This window comes from Ambystoma mexicanum, chromosome 3p (assembly GCF_040938575.1).
Source record: "Ambystoma mexicanum isolate Mex_15411 chromosome 3p, UKY_AmexF1_1, whole genome shotgun sequence".
Taxonomy (NCBI): Eukaryota; Metazoa; Chordata; class Amphibia; order Caudata; family Ambystomatidae; genus Ambystoma; species Ambystoma mexicanum.
Window position 1 is genome coordinate 1,011,547,827 of NC_090925.1, and position 16,779 is coordinate 1,011,564,605.

General features: G+C 45.3%; 1 protein-coding gene across 3 annotated transcripts in view; it reads left to right on the forward strand.

Moving 5' to 3' along the window:
- IFT52 (intraflagellar transport 52) overlaps positions 1-15,838 on the forward strand; it is a 770,870-nt gene extending 755,032 nt beyond the window's left edge. For 2 of the 3 annotated variants that reach the window (XM_069652339.1, XM_069652340.1), the window contains exon 15: positions 15,518-15,686. In XM_069652339.1, the coding sequence (XP_069508440.1) occupies positions 15,518-15,553 (36 nt within the window). In that variant the 3' untranslated portion in view covers positions 15,554-15,686. Of the gene's footprint in view, positions 1-15,517 lie in introns of all 3 variants that reach the window. The other variant, XM_069652341.1, reaches the window with a different exon arrangement.
- Positions 15,839-16,779: the final 941 nt, after the last annotated feature.

Consider the following 16,779-nt stretch of genomic DNA (forward strand, 5'->3'; position numbering starts at 1 on the left):
GACACACCCTCCCAGAAGGACTGCATGTGATGACAATTCTATACCATATGCATAAAATTAGCAGGATCAAGGTTACACTGTGGATAGGAGGCTGCCCTCTCAGGGTAATATTTATGCAGTAGTACAGGGGAAAGGTAGGACTGATGAAGGAACTTGAACTGTCTAAGGTCGAAACCTGGAGTTCTGCGATATCTTCTTGGTCATCGTACAAATCACCTATCAATGGTTCTTGGGTAGAGGAGTGTCGAAAACCCTATCCCACCTGGCCTTGAACAGCACTGGGGGGCCAGATAAGGAGATTTAATCAATGTATATAACGCAGAGACTGCGCCAACAATGCCAGGAGGGTTGATCATAAACTGGGCAATTGGGGAAGGGGCTGGTATCACCGGGAAATCGATCCACCACTCCCCACAATCTATAAGCAACAGGGAGACCGCATTCCAGGAGCCTCGACTCTTCAGGGCGCCCCACTGTATAAATTTGCCCTCATGTACCAAATTACACAGGGGAGGGGGGGATTCCATGCACCGAATACAATGCAAAATCAGCGTGGTAGTTGTCGCACATGACGGCTCTGGAGCAAGCTTGGTCCCATGCCCACCTAGCCTCTTCTATTGGTTGTATCTCCCACCTAGGAATTCGTCTGGGCATTCCCCATAGCAGTCCTCTCCGATCATATGGTTGAGCAACTGCCCTTTCAAGTTTAATGTGCGGGAGTTCCACAGAGGGATGCCACCACCACACAGCATACTGGATTTGAGCGGCGAGGAAGTACACATATAGGTCTGGGGTAATCCAGGCCACCAGAAGCATATGGCGATGTCAAGGGTGACCTACGCCCGCTTACCCGCCCACACAAGTCTAGATAGCAGAGACTGGGCACGTTTCCAGAACGACAAAGGTGGAATCAGTGGGACAATATTAAAGCTGTAGAGAATCTGGGGGACCACTACCATCTTGGCCAGTGCCAGGCATGCCGCCTGGGATAGAAGGAGCCGGATCCAGACCCCAACCTTGCGCTCTAGTTGCTCAATGGCTGCTAAGCAGTTGTCCTCAAAAAGCTTGGACGGCGAGATAGAGACCATTATTCTGAGGTACCTCATCCCTCCAAGGCACCAACGGAATTTGTTGCCAACATCGGTTCAGAGAGCCAGGGAAGTTACGGTAGGATCTCCGATTTGGACCAGTTTATACAAAGGCCTGACAATCCACAAATACGGACATTTCCTGTATTAATGGTTGAAGGTTTTGCTTGGTGGTGTTAACATATAATTACAAGTCTGCATAAAGGAAGATGACAGACACAAGAGTAGATCTTCACACCCCTAAGTGAATGAAATTCCCTTATTGCGCATGCGAGGGATTCAACCGTCGGGGCATAAAGGATAGGGGAGAGAGGGCACCCCTGTCTCGTTCCCCTGTTGGGAAAGATACTATCTGAAGTCAACTAGTTTGACAATATTGTGGCCTGTGGGGCAGTGTACAGCAAACAGGCCCATTGTGTATAGTGGAGACCCAGACCAGATCTACGTAAAATGTCAAACCGAAAAGTCTATTGGATCTAATCAAATGCCTTCTCGGCATCAAGGGCAGCAACACATTATGCATCAAGGAGAAGAGACGCCTCAGGTTATTTTGCGTGGATCTGCCAGGGACGGACCAAGGCACTCCTATGGGGGAGAAGATCCGCTAATCATTTTGACAGGATTTTATTGTCCGTATTGATGAGTGATAAGGGCCTATATGATGTGCAATTGTGAGGGTCTTTACCGGGTTTAAGCTGGAGCATGACCACTGCTGTCCTAGTGAACTCAGGGAGAAGCCCAGCGGACACAGAGAATTTGTACATGCTGCATAGATGCTGCGCAAGGATTTCGGCATACTCTTGGTTGAATTCTAAGGAGATACCGTCCTGTCCCGGGGCTTTACTGCTCGGTAGACTGCAAATGACCCTACAGATCGCCTCGATGGAGGGGGAGCATTCATCAGATCCGCATACACAGGGTCAACCAGCCCAGGGCAACCCGGTCTAGATACAATCTGTTGTCCTCAATAGAGGCGTTCAGTTGAGATGAATACAGTAGATTGTAATAGTCCAAAATACCTTATTAATCTCACTAGGCTTGCGAACCATGTTCCCGTCAAAGCCTGACCCTTCCAATATCCATCCCTGTCCCATATACTTACAAATCGCCCTGGCTAGGCCTGCCCCCTTCTGCATATTTGGTTCCAAGAACCGGGTCTCCCATATATTTGTCTTCCCTAAAGTGGTCTCGGAGAGCGACTTCTCAACTGTTGTGTCCCGACCCAAGGTCTGTTTTTGTTTTAGGTCTTTAATTTCCCTTTCTAGGCGGCGCAGAGTCGTCCTCGAGGATTTAAGAACGCTGCCCTGCCTGGAGATACAGCATCCCCTTATAAACACCTTGAAGGCTTCCCAGACTGTTCTGTAGTCGGGGACGGAGTCAACGTTAGTATGAAAATATTCACGAATATCCTCCTGGATGCCATTCTGTAACACTGCGTCCTCCAGGACCTTGGGGCGAAAGCGCTATCGTAGGAGGTGCCGCACCGTATTGGGGACTGCAATAACCGCCAGAACAGGGGAGTGATCAGATGGGGTTCTAGGAAATAGCCTGGTGGACTGCATTGCTCTGGCAAAGGGGACAGACAACATAATGTAGTCTATCCTAGAGGCTGTGCCGTGAGCCACAGAAACAAATGAGAACTTATATTGGAACGCATATGCTTTCATATATCCACAAGCCCAAGCGATTTGGCTATTACACCCCAAGTAGTGGCCGCTCTAGGAAGTGCTAACTGAGTTATCGTTGATTGGCCTAGATCTAATGACCGTGCTAGGTTAAAGTCCTCCGTCCACACCACTTCATACACAGGGAATCTATGGATCATGGCAGCATATTTCTGAAAAGTTAGGCGAGTCAACGTTGGGAGCATATACATCAATAAGCAAAATCTTTAACCCAAAACAGTCACTGATAATGAATGCCTTTTCCTGGCCCGTGGGAGGAGGATATATTGGGGAAAGAAGTGAGGACCCCCTCAGATGCCTAACAAGTTGTTTTGAAATAGATATTTATTTTACATATATAAGGCAAAGTTATATTCAAGTAAGTACTATTTAAACTAATCAACACAATAGAAAACATCAGCAATATTTCATGTGAGTAAACCAATAGTAATGAAATGGTACAGTTCATGAACACAGTTCACTGGTACGTGAAATTGTAGTCACTCAGAAAATGTTCTGTTGTAGGAATAGAAAGGGTTATTAAGCACCAGCAATAGCAATTGAATAGTTCCATAGACTTATCATACTTGTCATAGGCCACAAGGCTTTAGCAGTCCATCCCTAACTAGTTGTGAGTTCTTCAGAGTCAGTTTGGAGGGAATGCAGGTAGGACACAGCAGCAGCTAAGGTACAGTTCCAAAGGATACTTTCATTATTAGTCAACAGAATGCTTTTGTTGGTCAAAATGTTACCAGGGACCTTGGAAAGGACTCCCTATAGGCACACAAACATCAGGCCTGGGTGAATGATATGGGTGAATACCCAAATACCGGAATCAGCACTCCAGTAACACAGGAGCGACAAAATAACTTGCAGTAAGTACTAACCCAAGCCCCACAGTACCTGAGATGTGATGAAGATGATGGAGCTGGGTTCTTTCATGCTGCAACATTGGTGGACCCTGTGCCTTGGTCGTGGTGACAAAAGGAGGAACTCTGGAAGGGATGTCGCAGCAGCAGTTGAGAGACAGGACTCTCAGCAAGGAATTCTTTGAAAACGTTGGTCTGCAGTTTTGGCGCCTTTTCTCAGGATCCTAAGGTGAACATTTACTGCCGGGTCAATCTGCCTTGAATCTTCAGGCCTAAACTCTGGGAAGGGGACCTTGAGGAGGGGGTGATCTTGTCCCTGGAGGACCAACTGGGGCTCACCAAAGTTCTGGGAGGATTAGTTCACAGGAAGACGATGCTCTGCAAATGGGTCGGAGGTTCCCTGGTATTGGCGGTTTGCAGCCCAGGAAGGTCACAGCACATCAGGGATGGCTTGTTCTGCAGGTTGTCTTATGGCTAATTGGCCCCACTATCTAAAGGAAGGAGTCATCCTTTTAGGAGCTCCTCTGTCGATTCAAGAACGGGTTCGGGCAGCAGTTGTCTCTTTGCAGTTACTGGAAGGGGCTGCAGGCGTCTCTGGTTGTCTTCTTTGGATCTTCTGTTCCAGTGGTTGACTTGCCTTCTGCCTCAGGAACCTCCTGTTTTATTCTTATTTCACACTCATCTTCTGCAAACTCTCCCTGCAGTTTACAGAAAGGTCCAATCAGGACAGCCAGTGGGAAACCGGTTCGTTTCAGGTACTCCAGAAGACAAACGTTTCGGGATCCTCCCATGTGTCCTGTCCTCGCAGACACATTGGAGCCTCACCGGGCTACACAAAGGGTTCCCACCGAAGACAAAACTCAAGTCGGGACCTACCCCTCCCAGAATGGTAGAAGGACCAAGAAAGAACAACCAGACCAGAAACAGCAAAAAAAGGAAAGGAGCCACAATGTTGGAACAAAGGTGACCCTCCTGTGTATAGCCGCAGCTGTGAATACAGCATGCGCGCAAAAACAGCACAAAAGTCGGTAGAACACGTCCACGGGCAAAAACAGCACAAAAGTTGGTAGAACACGTCCGCTGCCACCAGCATGAACTATAGGGTTGTTACTGTAACAGAACTGTTACAGGAGCAGAGAGAAAGGGGATACTAGGTAACCCCTCAGCACTCCACATAGGGTGGTGTGTGCTGATCTCTCAAAAGGAAAAGCTAAGAAGGATAAAAAGTATCACTATAACCTTGAAAAAAGTAGTTCTTAAGGAAAATAAAAGAATATAAAAAAGGAGAGCCCAAAGGGCTCCCAGCCACACTGCACATAAGGTGCGGTGTGCTGCAAAAGTCTAACACAGATGCCTTTAAAAGGTATGGAGGAAAGCAGGACTCCATACAATAAAGTAAAATGCAATGAACGGGGTTCCCATGATCAGAGCAAGAAAAAATGAAGGTGGGTAAAAAGGCTCCCCTCATTCAGAGAACAAGAAAAAGATCCAGAAGTCCAGCAAAAGGTGCTGGGGGTCTCGATAGGTTAGGGGATTAAGCTTAAAACTGATATCTCCTTAACAGACTTCATCAGTATTCATTCTTGTTTTAAGGTCGATCCATACCTTTTCAATACTTCTGGGCAATTGGCTCTATGAAAAAAAAGTACCATGTGTGTTTAAGTAGTCCTTTCATATACGTATCCCGTGGTTTGCTCTTTAATTGTCTTCTGGTCAATATTCCAAACTTGCATATATTGCATAGTAAACTTCTGCCAGCAATCTTAGTGTAACTCATTTCGCTTTCAAAATAGCGGCGTTCCGCATGTGTAGGGATCCACTGCAAATTTGAAATGCTTATTTAAATGCATAGCGCAATGACGTAATGCGTAAATAAACTCTGGATTTGTCAAAGACTATGATGATAGCTTATTGTTATGACCATTGTAGTTCCCCATATATGCAATTACATCCAATTTTGAATACACATATTCATAATTATTAGTTTTTCAACTATCAAATCTCCAGCAGTGTTATAGTAGATTGTGTCATTTAAAAATAAAACCGATTGCTTATCTGTTTAAGCATTCTTTGTGACCCATCTCTATCCTGACCAACTATTAACATCAGATTGCCACAATATTTCTAAGAATTCCTTTCCTTCAGACTATCCCATTCAGTGCTACGCATGAGTTGTACAACTACATTTGTAATTTATATAATTTTATGCATTTGCAACTCATTTTATGTGATTAACACTATCAGAGAACTTGGAGTGAGAATCGGAGAGTTATCAGCCTAACCACCGCAGATTGGAAAACACAGCGGGCTGAACATTGGTTAAAAAAACATTCAATGGACAAAAACACATACTTAACATTCTTTTGCATCAGACATATCAAAATGGATTCACGACTGGGAGATAGAGAAGCCCTTCTATGTCAGGAGGAAGCTAGATCTATTTGTAATTTAAGAACAACCACAAAAGGACTCGGCAGTGACCATGTGATGCATTTTTCTCTCTAAGACTAAAACCAGGGTTGGTGAGAGGGCGCTAGAGAGCCGTCCATGATGGCGGCCTCCCTGGGAGCTCCGCGGAGCTCCCCTAAAATCCTGACCAATCGAAGCATCTGTGGTGTGCAAATCGTCCGCAGTCGCCTCCGGTTTGTAGCCAAGGCGAATCCAAGCAGAACGTGGTATTTCATCCGTCGACCCTCGGACGCCGAGTCCCGATTCCTCGACGGTGAAGAGTGCCCCCCCCCCCATCCCCGTGCGAGCGAGGCACAGTCACAGGCCAGGCGCAGAGGAGCCCGCGTAAGGAGGACTGCTGGCAGCGGAGCGGGCCTGAGACTCGAGGATATCGATCGGGCGGCGCCGGCTGAGCCCTGTCGGTGCATTGGTCCCCTGAGAAGTCGGCAGGCGCGGAGCTGCCGAGACGAAGGAAAATCCTGCAGAGTCCTGGAAGGACCAACACGGACGAGCGCCGGGGAAACAGGTACGCGCGCCCCGTGCACCCTCGCTCGCACTTCCCAGGTGGATCCCCGGCTCTCCCTAGTGACATTCAGTTTACGAGAAAGCGCAGGAGCGCGGAGGTCCACGAGCCTAGGCTCACATGAACAGTAAACAACATAACGAAAAGACATATTCAGGGTGACGCAACCCAGGGCCTCCTACGGGCGCGTTGCTCAGCCGATAGCAAGCTGTATATAACGCCCACGGTTGATCGGCGGGCAAATCCTGCGCCCCCCGCCTTCACAAGCACTCATTCGTACAAGAGACCCCATGTGAATCCCCGACACCTCCGTGTAACACCGCCAAAACTCGAGGAAGCGTAATACACAGCACGGACTCTGGCCAAACGGCCCGAACCAGCCCAACGGCAAGACCTACAGAAAGTCACACCGCTGGAAAATCGATGAGCCGGGTGTCTCCGGACCCCTGACCTGCCTCCCTCTGCCCCTGGCTCCCACAATGCAGGCACCAATGGCGACCTCGAGGAAAACAGACAGATCTAAAAAAAAACTGAACTTCGAAGGTAGCTTCATGACCAAAGCAACCTCCTCGAACAGCAGAGCGCAGCCTCCCATCCAGGCCGCAGCCCAGGATGAAGGAGACCTACGGGTTCGACATCAGGGAAATCCTCCTTGAACTTAAGGCCGGGATCGGGGGTCTAGGAAGCAAACTCGACACACTCTCCTCCAAGGTCGACCTACTCCAGCACCGGCTGGACAAACACGCTGACAGACTGGACACAGTCGAGCAGAGAGTGTCTGACCTCGACGATGGTGCAGCGGCCCTAACATCCAGAGTGGCCTCCCTAGAATCGCAAATGAAAACAGTAAACGCAAAGAACGAGGACTTGGAAGGCCGCTCTCGGCGCAACAACATCAGGATCGTAGGAGTTGGGGAACAACAACTCACCGCGAAAATGGAAGACTACGTTGAAAAGTTATGCATGGACCTCTTTGGTACAGAGATCCTGTCCAAACTGTTTATCGTGGAGAGAGCTCATCAAGTCCCCAACGCCAGACCGATCCCGGGGGCAAATCCCCGCCCGATCATAGCGAGATTGCTCAACTATAAGGATCGAGACGCTATCCTACGGGCGGCTAGGGAGAAAGGGGATCTCCAGTACGATGGCGACAAGATCCAGTTTTTCCCAGACTTCTCCCAAGCCGTCCAAGTGCAAAGAAGATCGTTTACAGCAGTGAAGCACAGGTTACAAGAGAACCAAATCCAATATTCCATGCTCTTCCCGGCCAAACTCCGTATTCAACACAAGGGCAGAACTCAGTTTTTTAACACCCCTGAGGAGACAAGCGACTACCTGGATCGCTCCGGCTGTAGACCCGCCACTCTCAACGGAAGACCACAAAGGGGCGACAGACCAAGAAGAAACCCGCCGTAAAATTTACCCATGGGATATCCAAAGCGGCGGCACGAGACTTCATAGTTGACCAGAAACAACCACCACAGATCAATATTGCATCCGAAGAAGGGAGCCAGCCTCCTCTTGGAGGGCGACCTGCGCCCCGAGCACAGCAATGCTAGTTGTACTTTTAACAAGGGATTGTTCATCACGGGCCTGTTGGGGGTTGCCCGTGCAGGGGAGGGAAGTTAGTTCAGCAAAACCGCCACAACCCGCATACCCCCGTTCCCAGACAGTCACACTAAGAACTATGTACCCAACAACTGATAAGTCCTCCCTGTCCCTCTATGGAAAGCGACTCCAGTCAATCCCGCGAGTCCCGACTCGACATGATTACATTGACCCCTCTAGATGGCGTCAGCAACGTTGAAAATCGCCACCTGGAACATACGCGGCGGCAACCAGCCTACGAAAATGAGGAGAATTCTTCAATATCTTCGGAGACACAAAATTAACATAGCGATACTCCAAGAGACCCATCTGCTGCCCTCGTCGGAACAACATTGGGCCAGATCATGGGGATGCCATCGGTACTTCTCATCCTACTCTTCATTCGCCAGAGGTGTCGCGATCCTGATCGACAAGAGAACTAATTTCAGCTTTATTGAGTCAAAGAAAGATACTGAGGGGATGGCCCTAATGGTGAAAGGAATAATCGCCGGGAAAGAGGTGGTGTTTGTGAACTCATACGCACCGAACACAGATGGACCTGATAATTTCAACTGGATAATGTCCCATCTAGACGCGACCAACGCGACGACTGTGGTGTGGGGTGCGGACCTCAATACTACACTTGACCCCAGGCTCGAGAAATCCCATAATACATCGGGAAACCCATCCAAGGCCAGTACTCAGGTTCGAAAGATTTGTCAGACCTTCAACCTATCTGACATGTGGAGAAGACACAACCGAGACAGCAGGGACTACACCTTCCGATCAGCCGTGCACAACACCAGTTCCAGAATTGATTATATTCTGGCATCCTCCCATAGCCCATTCCAATGGGGTGCGTGCCATATCCTACCAAGGTCTTACTCCGACCATTCGATGGTTGTACTAGAAGTCACCCTGACGGGCGTCTCAGTACCTGGCCTCAATTGGCGGTTCAAACCCGGTTCACTCACAGACGCAGTATTTGCAGCAGAACTGCAACAAGAGATAGTCTCCTTCCTGGACATCAACCAAGACTCAGTCGACTCAGCATGCACCATCTGGGAAACGCTCAAGTGCTATGTACGAGGAATTTGCCTGACCAAAGAAAATAGCTTATTGAAAGTGATCCGGGGGGAATTATTCAGTAAAGAGCTTCGTCTGAAGGAACTAGAGCACAAACTCTCCAATGCCCCAGATCCACGCACTCAAGCCGAGCTCAAAAAAGAACTCTTGGGGTTCAGGGAGACAGCGGACCGAGAATTGAAGTTCCTGGGTCGCAGGCAACAGATCAGACAGTACGGAGAGGGGCAAAAACCAGGTGCACTGCTGGCCCGGCTACTAACGATAGACAAAATCCCACCCCGCATTGAATGTATTGCGGATGCGCAAGGCCAGAAGGTTTACACTGAAGAGGAGATCTCCAACGTATTCCGAGAATTCTATCAAAACCTGTACAGCTCAAAAGGAGCATCAGATCCCAACGCGATACAAGAGTACCTCAATGACACAGAACTATATTGGGTGAGCCAAGACCTGCGCGAACCCTTGAACGCGCCCATATCACTAGAAGAAATTGAGGTAGCAATCAGATCCTTACCTAACACCAAAGCCCCCGGACCTGATGGTCTCAGTGGTGAATTCTATAAAGCACACGTGGAAATGGTGGCCCCCCTTCTTCTTCAAGTCTATGAAGAGGCGGTGGAGCGTGGGAAACTCCCTCCCACGATGCGTGAGGCTAACGTAACAATGTTGCACAAAGCTGGCAAACCTACAGAAAATTGCGCTTTGTACAGGCCGATCTCACTAATCAACTTAGACAACAAAATCCTAGCTAAAATCCTGGCGACCAGATTACTTACCTTGATGCCGGCACTGGTGCCGGGTTCATCCCGGGGCGTAGCACAACATACGGCATCAGGAGACTATTTGGCGTCATTGAGGCACTGGACCCGACGCAACAGGCAATAGCAGTTCTGTTAGATGCAGAGAAGGCGTTTGATTCAGTAGAGTGGCCCTTCATGTTCGCAACACTAAGGCAGATGGGTCTGGGTAACTTCTTCCTGAAACTAGTAGCTTTGTTATATAATGAACCACGCTCATACATTACACTAGGGAGCACCAGATCCACAGGGATCACTTTAGAGCGCGGAACGAGACAGGGTTGCCCACTCTCGGCCCTCATCTTTGCCCTGGTGATGGAACCCCTGGCCTCAAGGCTGAGAGCCGCGCAGTTATGTCGAGGGCTAAAGCTGGGTCCTCACAGACTAGTCGTCTCTTTATATGCTGACGACGTCATGCTGTTCGTCAGTGACCCCCAAACCAATCTCAACCCTGTAATGAGAGAGGTGATAAAATTCGGGTTAATGTCCGGCCTCAAAACTAACCATTCCAAATCGATAGTGTTCCCCCTGACCCCTTGCACTTCAGAGTTTGCAGATGACCACGGGTTTAAATGTGAAAACTCGAAGGTGCGCTATCTGGGGATGAATATGTCGCGAAGCCATCACGAGATATTTAGGGACAATTATGTAACTGCACTGCAGTTATTAAAAGAATGTATCCAGAGATGGAAATCTCTACCACTAACGCTGTGGGGCAGGACCTCACTGACAAAAATGGTTATTCTCCCTAAACTTCTGTATATCTTTACGAATATCCCGCTACTCCTCCCCAAATCCTTCTTATCAAAAATCAAGAGCTTGATCCTAGAGTTACTATGGGCAGGGAAACCAGCACGGGTAGCGTACAACACACTTACATTACCAATATCAAGTGGAGGCTTTGCTCTCCCCGATATAGAGAAATACTACTGGGCGGCCCAAGCCCAATTCCTAAGCCACTGGTACTCGACCCACTACATTAGACCACATGTGCAAGTGGAACGGGCCTTAGCTTCCCCCGACCTGTTAGCTGCAGTCATAATAAACCACATCCCCGTGCCGCATAAAACGCTGAACACAGTCCTATCCACATATGCAATATGGAAGAAGATCGCCAGCGAATACGGAGTGGCTATACGATTTTCCCCCCTGCTACCGATAAAATTCATCCCGGCATCCCCCTCACGAATGAAAGAGTATACCTGATATGGATAGATAAAATAGGGATAAAATCGCTGGGAGACCTCTTCCCAGAGGGCACCTTTCTAACCTCACAAATGGCTAAAGACAGGGGAGGGAACACATCCTTGGATGTCTTTCTCTATTTTAGACTCCGCCACACTCTTCAGGGGCTATTTCCCACATTCCCTAAGCAACCCCCCATGTGGGATCTGTTACATAGCACAATTTTAGCACAAGGTGAAGGTAGACTGGTGTCAACGCTGTACAAAACTTTAAGGGACACCCGGAAACTTCAACCTAAAGTGCAACGAAAGTGGGAATCGGCTATACAAGAACCGATTAATGAGGAAGACTGGGCCTATATTCTTCGACAGACTCAAAAGGTAGCGCTAAATTCTCGATATAAGCTAATACACTTTAACTTCGTGCACCAAACATACTACACCCCAGTCAGGAAACATAGACACCACCCGGAAGCGTCGGCCCATTGTGAGAGATGCACATTTGCCAACGCTGATTTTCTTCATCTGGCATGGGGTTGTCCTGGCATCCAACGCTTCTGGACTTCCGTTATACAAATAACATCCGACATTATAGGTGAACAGATGACCCCCTTACCGCTGGGACCGCTCCTCGGCCTCACTAAATATTTACAGCCAGCGTCACGCAAGTTGGCGGTACTCCTCATGGTGCTAGCACGAAGAAGAATTGCTATGTCGTGGGGTCGCGGCCCACTCCCCAAGATTGTAGACTGGGAAAGGGATATAACATACTGCCAAGATATGGACACCGAATTTATTCGAACGCTGCCTTTGCATGCGCGTCCTCCCGACATATGGGGGCCATACGTCACTTACCTGATGAACAATGCTGAAGCTTCAGACTCGGACAATCCGAGCCCCTAGAGCGAGAGGCCATGGGATGAAGGAACACATGGGAAACGTGGAAAGCTTTCCTTCCAACGCAGACAAAAGATGGAGGCAACCAAAGTTACAGTGGACATGAGGGGTGGGGGGCGGAAGGGCGGGGGAACTGTTGTTGGGAATTGCATTGTGTGGCTCCCTGTTGGAGCTCTGTTTATTTGATGCAGTAAAAAGTTAAAAATAAATATTAAAAAAAAAAAACAGGGTTGGTTTAGTTATTATTGTATTTATGATTATTACTGTGGAGTGGTCAATATAAACTAAACCAATGTGGTGAATTCATATTTTTGAGCTCACTTCCAATATAATCATATTAAGATTGACACTGGCATATGCGAAGGTTTGTACGTACACATATAAGGGTTCTTTCAAAATGCGACAGTCGGGTGCAGTCAATCTAAAGACAAAAATTTGAGCCAACAATATAAATATACATGCTCATGCGGAGCACTGAATGGAATAGTCTGAATGAATTCCTAGAAACAATGTGCTAATGTGATGTTAATAGTTGGTCGGGATAGAGATGGGTCACAAAGAATGCTTACACAGATAAGCAATCAGTTTTATTTTTAAATGACACAATCTACTATAACACTGCAGGAGATTCGATAGTTGAAAAACTGATCATTATTAATGTGTGTTTCCAATATTTAATGTACTATTGTCATAGCAATATGCTATCATAGTACATGACAAACCCTAAGTTTATTTACTTCATGCGCCATGACGGCAATAATGCATGATGCCATTGCACAAAATGCGTTTGAATACGCATTTCAAAATGGCAGTGGGTCCGTCCACACACAAAATGCTGCTATTTTGAGAGATAAACTAGTTGCACTAAGATTGCTGGCAAAGGTTAGTCTGCAGTATTTGGAATATTGACCACAGTACACTCATACCGTGGCATACCTATATAAAAGGACCTACTTAGACACACACACTACTCCTTTTTTCATAGAGCCAATTGCCCAAGAGTATTGAGAGGTATGGACTGGCCTGACAACAAGAGTGAATACTAATTAAGTCCACCAATAAAGACGGGTATAACACCTTAGAAAGTCATTTTAATCATTAGGGAACAGCTATCAAAAGGTTGTTGGACAGTAAATAATACTATTGAATATATTTTGTTTCTTCAGATTCAACAAAATACTCCAATGCTAAACTCTCAAATTTGAAGACTTGTATAGTACCATTGGTAAGGTAGTGAGCCTTTATTGGATAGAATATCCATTAAAAGAAAAATGATGATTGTAAAACTTATGGTTATTTCTGTTTTTCCTTTTCCCCCAACTTTTCCCCAGGGATAAAATCATGGACAGTATTTAAGTTCCAGAGAAAATTGGCAAATTGTGTTCAATTTATTTTGAACAATTCATATTAGAATGTCTAGTGGATAACAGTCTTAGTTAGGCATCCGTAGAGCAGGATTTGGATCCTTTATTAAGGAACAATGTGTTCAAAAGACAGAATCAAGGATAGGCTCATTGCTTAATATTCACTGACTCCCAATTTCTAAATAACTTAAAAGGACTTTGCTGACCACTAATACAACCTGCTTTTAGTCCAACACATTTGCAGAAAACAAACAATCTTGAGGATGTAGGCATCCAGGGGCATTGTGGGAGCCTGCACATGGAGAAGGAGTAGTGTCACAAGAACAATCCCTGCAGATGCTACTTTGATCTTGGAAGTGTACACTATGTAATACTGTGAACCAACCACTAGATGGTGAAATATTCAAAGAATATGCCATTAAAGAGTTACAAGCACAGGAAAGACTATCACAGGGTAATTAAGTAATGGCTGTCATATATTTTAAGTAGGAAAATCGCAATCTTAAATCAAATCTGCAGTACTTCCCAAGCCAAACAATGGAATAAAGCTGCCAAATCGGGCCACCGTATGTTTTAATTTCCTCACCTTTCTGAAGACAGCTTGACTTTCTGGAAACAAACCGCACCCTTCCCTCTGTTCACTGTAAGGGTTAACTTTGTTTCTTTGAGTACGTTTTGTGCTTGGCCCATTCTAAGGCATTCCACTAGGAACATAGAATGAAAGGGACTTCCTCTACCTCTGTATTTACACACTTTGGGCTTATTAAATGAAACTGTGAAATATGACGCCAGAAGCTGATATAAAATTGGTAAATGAATCGCCATATATGCCGCCTGACTAACGTTCAAAATATGGCGGTGTTTGAAGAACGCAATGTTTTTAGACTTTATTTACATAATGCTGAATACATGAAAGTAGCTCTATTTTTATGGAATTATAATTGAACGTAAGAAGGTTATTTCTCAATTATTTGTGGAAGTAAAGCAATGTGATGCTTAAATGATCTACTCTTGATGTACCCGCAACGTAGCGAAATAGAAAGAGCAACCAAGAATAGATGTACACACTTACAGGACAAAGCTACGGTTCTAAAGATTTTTAAATAGGAAAAAAGGGGGGGAGAGATGGGAGGAGGAGGGGGAGTAAGGTGGAGAGAAGTGAATTTAGGAACTTGTCCTCCACCTTTTCTTCTCTCCTTCTTTTTTCTTTTCTCTCTCTCTCTTAAACTGAAGTTTTATAGTAATTATTGAGATGTGGCGTAGTCCACACATGATACATCTTGTTTTATATGTTTAACTTGAACTGAAATTATTGTATATTGCCCATAGAACAATAATATAGTTGTAAAAAAACATGTAGTAAGTACAGAGATGTGTTGAAGCCCACATGGTGGATATTTGACTGTATATGTTTAATTTGTGTTGAAACACTCTGTAAAAATGCATAAAAATAACTCAATGGTTGTAAAAGTTAAACGAACTAAAAAACAACAATAAAAATAAAATACATTTTAAAAAAGGGATTTAATCAAGAGGAATTGACCAGAATAAAAGATACTTATTTTTCTCCAAAACAAATCAGTAAGAGTAGGAACTACAACTGGATTTAACAAAAAGTAGAACCAATCCAGAACATGCCCACAACGGATTGGAGTAAAGTAAAACATGCATGCAGTTTCTTCTAAGCTTGTTATGTACTATTATGAATAGTGTGTTTCTGAGGACTCAGTCCTAAAACATTTTTACTGTCTATATTGCGCTGAACAATTATTTTTATATAGTGTACTTAACTCCTACCCAAGATTAATTATGACGAGCAGAATGCTTTTTGTGTTGATTCAGCAAAAACAGAAGGGACTTCCAGATTGTTCAAGCTTCCTATAATTATGAGGGATATATAAGGCATTCACAAATGATTTGTATACTAAATGACTTGGTGAAATGTACTGTTTTAATAATTGCTTGAATAAAAGGGAACGTTTTATGTAATTATCTATTTTTATCCTGCAGGAACATGATGTCGACACAAGTGAAGCTGGTTTTTAGAGCAGTTGGTCCATTCAAGTTCTTGTGATCGAGAAAGGTTCCTAATCATTTCGAAACAAGTGGCGGCGAATATTTGCTTCCCAGTGATGATTGTTAACCCTTGGCGTCCATGGTTCTTTTTGTAACCTTTGGCTTTATATCTTGTACATATGTATGAAATCTAAGAATTGTTTTGTATGGAATGGCACAGCTGCACTGGAAGCAGTTTAATGTATTATAAATTATATTTATATTTAGTCTTGCATTGCCATTTCTATTTTATTATAAATTTGGAAATTGGATAAATGTTTCTTTTGTAAATTTGTCTTTTTTAGCTGTTCTGTTTGTCCACAAAACAGAGCGAAGCATTTAGAAACAAACATTGTTTAATCATCTCTGCTTTACAGCCAAACATAGGCATAGACAACATTTGTACAAAATGTCAGTGGACTGCATTCCTACATTCTGAGACCTATGGATGGTGACACAGACATTATAGCTTACATATGTCTGAATGGTTCATAATTTGCATGCAAAGACTTGGACTTTGTATGAATCCCAATCCATTCATTCTAAGCTCAAACAGAAAATAACTTTGGTTACATTCGGATGCCAGCATAAGCTTTCATGGTGGTCTCCATTCAAAGTACCTCCTGCATTAAGTTCAGACAGTGCTTTAGGATGGAGCTTAACATGTTACATGTGTCTTGCCTGTTTTCCCAACTAATATTGAATATAGGATGAAACATATATCTTTCAGATGTGGAACCATCATTTTTTTGTTTAAATTACAGTATCTTGAAGTCAAGCATGTTTTGTTTAGTTAAAAAATTATAAGTTACTCACCATAGTGACTAACGTACTCTTAGTACGTGCATGGGCATCCCTTCCAAGGGACGGGAGACGGAACCTTTTTCACCAAAAAAAAACCTTCTTCCCCTTTAAATTTAGAGGCGTGCAGGGGTGCGTCCCAGGGAGCATGCGCTGCCCTGACTCCGCCCTCCGGCGCCACACATCAGTCCCCATTGACGCGTCGACAATAGATTTAACATTGCCTAATGACACCAGTATTATTAGGGGAGAGGTTGGTGGGACGTATGGAGGAAAAGGGACTAAGGACTAGTCCTTAGTCACTACAGTGAGTAACTTATAATTACTCTTACGTCCTGTCCTCTTTCGGCCATACTGCATGGGCGATTACAACTGAACGTAGCCCCAGGGTGGAGAGGAGACCCTCCTTAAGCAAA